General features: G+C 48.7%; 1 protein-coding gene across 7 annotated transcripts in view; it reads right to left on the reverse strand.

The window, feature by feature from the left end:
* Positions 1-6: 6 nt before the first annotated feature.
* OIT3 (oncoprotein induced transcript 3) overlaps positions 7-7690 on the reverse strand; it is a 31313-nt gene continuing 23629 nt past the window's right edge. For 6 of the 7 annotated variants that reach the window (XM_035896653.1, XM_035896652.1, XM_035896651.1 and 3 more), the window contains 4 exons: positions 7494-7654; positions 6427-6842; positions 1927-2026; positions 488-743 (listed from right to left, as the gene is read on the reverse strand). In XM_035896653.1, coding sequence (XP_035752546.1) covers positions 510-743; positions 1927-2026; positions 6427-6842; positions 7494-7654 — 911 coding nt within the window. In that variant the 3' untranslated portion in view covers positions 488-509. The other variant, XM_009641171.2, reaches the window with a different exon arrangement.

Below are 7690 nucleotides of genomic sequence, written 5' to 3' on the forward strand. Positions count from 1 at the left end.
AAAGACAAAGTCGGGTAACGCTTCAGGTCTGCGAAGCAACAGGGTCCCTTCAACCGAAGGGCTGTTGGGAAGAAACACAGGTAAAAACCAAACTGTTCTGCAGTCCGGGTTGCACTCAGAGGGCTGCCTCGTGTGCCCAACATACTTCACAAATAATCATCGCGCAGTTAGGGAAACCAGTCCCGAGGTTCTAGTGGGGCTTTACCAAATACCTCTCGTTTCTCGCACAACCGTGAAAGAAGGCATTGATGGGAAGGTTGGTCTCAGGCAGAGATGCTGTTCCAGCGGGTGGCTGTTAGTCGTCAAAGTCGATTCTGATGGGGCCACCTGTCAGGATGTGGTTTGCCACGTGACCAGATTCCTCCTCCTTCTCCTCCTCCGTCGCGGCCAACCTGCGCACCCGTCTCCGGCAGCCCTGGGCGCAGCGGGAGCTCTCATCCAGCGCCCCGCACACGAGGATGCGGCAATGCAAGAAGACCTCCTGGAGGGTGGCGAGACAGCAGGCCAAGTCAACGCACACCTCTGGGAATCAGGCCGGCAGCACTGCCAGCTCTCAGAGAGCATGAGCCACATGATTCCCGCTGTACAGCCATTTCCGTCCCCACATCAACAAGGTCCTTATCCATCATTGCCATCCACAGCCAAACTGGCTGCTCCATCTGTTTTCTTATATTCCCAGGAAAGGGCACGTTTTCCAGAGTGCCCGGCTGAGATCTCAGAGCATGGCATCTGTTAGCCAAGGGCTAGACAGGGAATACGAAGGCGTGAAATGGCCCTCCAGAGGAAGGGAGGAAAATGCCAGGAATAAGCTTGGCAGAGCTCACATGGACTGGTAGGAGCTACATGGCAGGAAGCGGGCCAAAACCACACGAAGCCTTGCAAGGAGATGGGCTGATAGAAACGTGCAAGAGAATTTGACATGAGCTGAGAAAACAAAGTTAGGAGACTGAGGGACAAAGGGGGAAAATGCAGGGTGATGAGGACTTAAGACTGGTAGTTGAGGGGAGAAGGAGAAGAGCAGGGAGACAGCTGCCTTTTCTTTCTGTACAGTAAAGGCAGACAGTGATGGGATTGCTGCTCCCTGCCCTCGAAACGACAAGGAGAGTAAGCAAGATCCCTGCAAGCAGCAATTAGGGAAGCAAATATTTGTGCATGTTTGCTCAATGGTGAGGTTTGAAGCAAAATCCATTGCACAAGCCAGGAGGCTGCAGGTTGGAGGCAGCAGTGGCAATCAGACAGCCAAGCAAAATCTCTAATTTTTGAAAGATCTCATCCATTTTATCCCTACTGAGGCTCTCCAGGAGCTGGAGCGGCAGTTTTATGCCTTTTGGAGCAAGCAGCATTGGCTGAGCATAACAACAGTGACTGAAAGGCCTGATTTCTTCTAGCACAGAAAATCTATTTGCATTAGGAAAATGGCATTATCCTTCAACTGTCCTCCTGCTACAAAGCTTCTGCCCCAGAGTGCCACCAGCCTGGACAGCCTGAATTTAATTGAATTAAACGGTATGGTGGCCTTGTGTCTGGAAACCTGGTATCTGCACTCACAAGAGCTAGAGAAGATGTAAGGTGGAAGAGATTCAAAACTATAGACTGCCTTATTTTAAAGAGAGGACACTGCGCAATGTGCCTAACTCCCCACGTTTCCATTTGGTGACCGGGAACACTTTTCTTGCCCAGCACACAAGGATCCACTGAGAGACTACCCTGGAAACAACAATGATTTTAACCTGCTATAGGATTGATGGTCCACAACTGTCCTTCATATTTTATTTACTTTTAGTTGGTTTTATCACTCTCTCTTAAAGTGTCAGGCTCCTGAAAGACACAACTGCTGGATCTGCCTTGGGCAAGCTATTCCTCCCTTTCACAGTCTAATACAGATCGGGGCTGATGCAATATCTGAGAGGTGGGGTTTGAGCTTACCTTGTTGTCTTTGCCCACAAACTTGAACACAGGAACCTGGAAATGCTTGGCAAGATGGTCCTTTGACGTGTACTGTTTCACCGAATCATCAGAAACACAGCTGAGAAAAGCAGAGGGATAGGCTTTAATGGGTTTCCCAGGAATGGAAAAAGAAATAGAAAAAACATCCCAGCCTACATAACCAGAGAAAGGAAAGGAGGGCTTGGCTGTCTCAAGCTAAGCTATCATCCATGTTACTTCCTCTTTGGCCACAGGAGAAAATTCGGGAATGATGGGGAAAAGCACCAGCGATGATAATAGCATCTCCAGACACCAAACAGCTCAGCAGCAGAGCGCTGGCAGGACGTGGTCCAGTCCCATCGGCAGAGGTACTGCCAGAGAGCTGCAGGCAAGTTTGTCCTCGTTTCACCTTCCTATGCAACAGTCTGCAGTGATCAACAGAACCGTGATACAGTATGTAACGTATCATGGACTTTCTGTACACACATCTATATGCACATAGATCACACTGAAAATGAATAAGCTGTTACCCATGTTACTAAAATATCACAGATTTTTTTAAAAAAAAAAAAAAAATCAAGATCTACTTCGCTTTTGTCATTTACATTTTTCTTCCTTCTGGACTCAATTGGACAGCTCAAATTCACCTCAGCTAAAACTCCTAATTTCAAGGTCTCCATCACTAGCACTATGCAGTCAGGCGAGCGATCACAGAACAGCAAGAAAATAATCCACTTTTATAAAAAATTACATTTCAGGTGCTATAAACTCTTATACCCTATTTAGAGTTTGGCAGAGAAACAGCAAGATAAAAAGAGTTACAGTGACCTGGTATTTACTGCTGTCTATTGCAAAAGCCTTAGGCGTTCTGAGAGGCCCAGATGCTGCTTTTATGTTGCATTACAACGCAGCTTGTGCTTTCTAAAAAGTTAATTCCAGAAATGTGGACTTTGCAGGATGTTAAAAAAAAAAAATGGTGGTGGAAGAGAGGAGAGGTAGTGGTGTGACAGCTGAAAATCCTCCTCTCGCAGCAACCTTTAGCTTCCACCTTTACACCAGGAATACGTAAGGCATTGTCAGAAATGCTGACATTTGATACGTTCAATTATCAAACAGCAGCAAACCCCACATCTATATGTAGCTTTGCGTTCACCAGAACACGTTATTTGGAAATCTCCACGCTGTTCGGCTGACGCGGCTCCGTGGGCGGCAGCCTACTGCAATCCCTCCCAGCATCGCCCTTCTGCTACGTGCAGTAGAGCAGCGTATGTTCAGGGGAGCGCTAAGCGTTGGTCTGATCCTAGCGTTATTTTCACCATCGTGTATTTCCATAGCTTTTCTCACAGCCCGTGGAGGTCACGGTCTGAAGGGATATCCCTGTCTGCAGAGATATCCCTGTCTGCAGCGCTTGTCTAGTTAACTTGCCTAGGAGGCAAACGTAGAAAGTCATCCAAGGGGAGCTAATAAATTAACACCCTGCATCAAGAAAAATTGACATCGATTCCTCCCCCCTGAGGCCAAACGCTAGGTGTTACCAAGTTGTTTAGGATAAAATTGCTTTTAAAAGTAGCATTCCTGAAGGCATTCGATTGTAAAGAATGACAGTTAAAACTTTCCATAAGTGACTGGCCAAGCTTTGGGGTCATGAAGTCAACTCATAGGCATGTCCTTATTTGTGAGCATATAAACTGTGATGCTTCTTGGAGACTGGCTCAAACTGACCCCTAAATGCCGGGTTCTCCAAAGGTTCACCACACCAGTGGCAAGAAGCTTACTTGTTTGGGGGGTAGGGAGAAAGAAAATGGAAGAACAAGGAAGAACTAGGGATACATGGAGCCCCTACCATGCCCCTAAGTATGTTTTACAGTGAGTTCCAACAAACACATCGCAGCATGACAAAAAGAGCTCAGAAACCTGCCGAGTCAAAGGGCCAAGCCCTTTCGCATTGTGCATGGGGCCATACCTTGGGGTCCCACCCTCCTAGGAAACCCCCAGCCCCTGCTTCCCGCCATGGGGAGGTGAGAAGGGGCAGGGAGCACAGGTACGGAGGGAAAATGAGTGACCCTGGTGAGGAAGCGGGGACAATAACCCTCTTCCGTGCACGATGTGCTCAGGTTAGGGGAGCAGAGAGTGAATGTGCCATGAAAGCTGTGCTCGGACCCTCTTACTGGGGGGTTGGCAAGGTAGAAAGGAGGGCTTGGAGAATAAAATAACCACCTCAGCTTACAAAAAAGGGGCAGCCCGAGGTGTTAACAAGATGAACCTTGGAATGGAACTACCTTAACCATGTCATGCTCGGATAAATCGCAGCTCCTGACCACATCAGATTACAAGGGATTGCCCTCAGTGAGGTGACCTTGCTCCAGACGTCCCAGAGAGCGGCAGTGTTTATCGCCCAGGCAACTGGTCAATGCCTTTGGTTTATTTTTGTTCTGAGAAAGAGGAAGAACAAGACCAGAAGTGGGAGAGCTGCTTTGGGGCTGGCCGGCTGGGCTAGCAGCAGTATAGGATATTAGAGAGACTGCGGAGAGGGATCTGGGAAAATCCTGATTTCCATCAGCATAGGGAAGGGGTTGAGGTGTCCCACAGAAGGCGGCTCCCACCTCTTGCCAAATGGAGACGGCAGGGAATTAGCAGGGAAGAAAGCAGGAGAGGGAATTTTCCCACCCCTCAGTCTAAGGTACGCTCCCTGAAATTTAAGCAGGGTCTCCCCTCTGGAAGCTGCAGTTAACTCCTGCAGGTCTGATCCTATGCAATCAAACTGATTTAAAAATCCCATCCTTATTGCCTTGGGCTTTTGGGGCTGGGTTAACAGAAGGAAACTGGGTTATTACAGAACTGTTTGGAGCAGGGACAAATCAGCAGTGTATTCAGCTAATTTTACTTTTTAATTGCTGTGAGCACAGAGAGAGACAAAGAACTCCAGTTAGCTCAACAGCAAATCATTAGCCTTCGGTCTAAACGAGCAGCCCAATTTAAATACAGCACAGCGCATGGGCTGGCACATCTGGGGACACTGGGGCCTGCAGTGACGGCTGGAGAGCCGAGCAAGCAGGATGAGGCTCCAGCCCGCTGTTCCTTTTGGTGAAGTTTTAATGCCCTCTGCAGGATAACAGTACCAAAGGGGCTGCTGGTGCCATAAATCCTCCAACTAGCGCTGCGGTGAATTCACGAGATGACATTTTCTGCCTTCTCCCTTCTCTATGCGGCTCAGGTTTTGGCCACTGTTTTGAATCCCATCATTTTCACTCATGGTGGGAAATGAATGAATGTTTGGAGCCTCGACTCTGTGAAGGGTTCACAGGAACAGCCAAGCCAGGGAGTCGATAAATCAATCCTTCCATTACAAATCTGCTTGTAAACCCCAGAAATGTCAGGCACAGAAGAACTGCAGCCTAGGATGAAGGGAGAGCAAGCTAATGCTGAAACCTCTGTCAGAAGGAAATGAAAGCAGTGGGTTTGTGTACTGTACTCTGCAGGACCCTTTTGCTACAAGACAATCACATAGGACTTGTCACCACCAGCTGTAATGGTGGATGATTTAGCCTGGCAGCTGAGGAAATAATTGTTGTCCTCATTAGATGGTTTGGCAGACAGAACACAGGACTTCTATGAGCACAGTCCCTTGACTGTCAGGATACGACACTTGGGTATGTCTCTGATATTACTTTGGCTGGACTTGCCTCCCTAGAGGATAGCAGACTGGTTCCCAACCGTGACATTTCCACAGCGTTGTCCAGCTGAGCTGCCAGGCACTGCTGGATGCAAACGCCCCACAGCAATGCCTGCGCCACGGCACTGTTATGTTAGCACCCATACAAGTGTCTGCAAACGGGGGTCATCTTAGGAGCCACAGCAGAGCCCACAGCAATGCTCCCCAAACCTCCGACACAAAACCCATGACCCCACAGAGCTGCCCTGACTTTGTTACTAGCGTGTCCTGGAAAGATCACTAAGCCCAAACACCTTGGAAAATTACAGCCAAACTGAGGGATGCTAAGCTCACTGCATTGACAGGCACCAGAGAGAGAGCAAAACAAGGGGAGCTCCTGGAGCTCCAACCAGGACCAGCCATGTAGTCTTCTGGCTCATGCTGTAAGGCCATTATGAGAAACCTAAGAAACTTGCTCCAGTTGCTGTGTCTGGGGGGTTGGGCTGATTGGTTTGGCACTCTGCAGGCTGGCACAGAGAGGATATCAGGAAGGATATCTTTTTCTACTGGAGCCAACTCAATTATCCACAAGGCTAGTTACAGGGAACTATGCCCTGTAAAGGCTGCACTTGGAGTAACCTCTTTCACTGCCTCCCACTGTTACTCCCCATCACTTCTGATGGGAGAGGTGATTTCAGCTTGACGGCCTGGCCGTTAACGATCCCTAGGAGCACACCAGATAAGCTGTGGAGAAGTGATAGTGTTTCCTGCATCACACAGGCAATGCAGCTTAACCTCATCGCCAATTCCCATCTACCAGCCAGCAACGGAGGTAACAGTGAACTCACCCATCTTGAATCAGGTAGTACTTCAGGATCTCATCGATTTTTGCAGTGGGAGTGGCAAAGCAGCTCTCTACCAGTGTCTCTAGTCCATTGACATGTACCAAGGGTTCGATCCCGAAATACAGAGAGTCCCGAAGCTTGAGGGTGGGAAGAGCACCCCTGTAGGGTTCATCAAAGTCTTTGTCTTTGAAGATCTCAAGGGTGAAGGGAAAGATGCCCTGGTTGCGGCTCATGATTTCCAAGGGTGAGTTCTTGAGGTTGGGCACATAACCTTCGGAGATGGTGTACCGGCGTGGGAACTCACAGGTCACTGGGATCAGCAGCTTGCTGGTGCGGACAATGATGTCTCCATTGCTTCCTGGAGTCTGCTTTGGCAAGCCGGTCACCAGATTGGTGGCAATGATTTTATCATTTATTACCTGCAGCAAAGAAAAGAGTTTAAGGGAAAGGGGGTAGCACTGAGAAAGACCTCTCTGAGTTCAGACTAGCAGCTGAGTTTACCTTGTTCAGGAAACTCAGACATAAATTAGCTGCTGAAAGTACAGCTTGTTAATTTACATGCTGCAACTGGAAGGATGTTCATCCTTAACTGTGACCTAAGGGCCTCTATCAGTTTGCTGTCAACTTTGATGCACTGTACTCCTGCACGAAGCAGAGGAATTTGCTTCCGAGTGCTGCCCATCTGCTAAAACAAGCTCACTGGTTCCTGACCAGTTGCCAGTATAACCTTGGAAACATTATCAGGGGACCAGATTCTGTCTCAACAGGAGGGTGAAGAGTGACACTGCTTGCACTTTCTGCACCGGAATGATGGTGAAGCTGTCACTGTGAAGCACTGGGTGAGCAGAAAGCGGTACCCACGCTGACAGACGCATGCCACTAGAGAGGAGGTGGAACAAGCTCTCCTACTCCGGGGTGCCAACCCAGGTCTAGTCTGAGGCCAGCCGCACGGCAACACAAAAAATTGCTCCAATGGTACAACTAAATCAACTTTATCCCCCAAGTAAGCCACAGCCAAGTCCCCAAATCTGAGAGATCCCAAGAGACAGGACAGCAGTGGGCATACATACATCTACAACAGTGCCGCAGGACTTCAAGGAGAAATGGATGTTGACATGAGTGCCATTGGATACTCCTTTGCAGGAAGTGTTGATGAGGGAAAGGTCCAGGCCTCCAACCAGGTCCTTTGGGATGCTCACTTCGATAGAGCTGGACTTGCACAGCACTGGAACTACAAGAAAAGTCCCCAGAATAACAGTCTGCAGTA

The sequence above is a fragment of the Egretta garzetta genome, unplaced genomic scaffold (assembly GCF_000687185.1).
Source record: "Egretta garzetta isolate BGI_Z169 unplaced genomic scaffold, ASM68718v1 scaffold536, whole genome shotgun sequence".
Taxonomy (NCBI): Eukaryota; Metazoa; Chordata; class Aves; order Pelecaniformes; family Ardeidae; genus Egretta; species Egretta garzetta.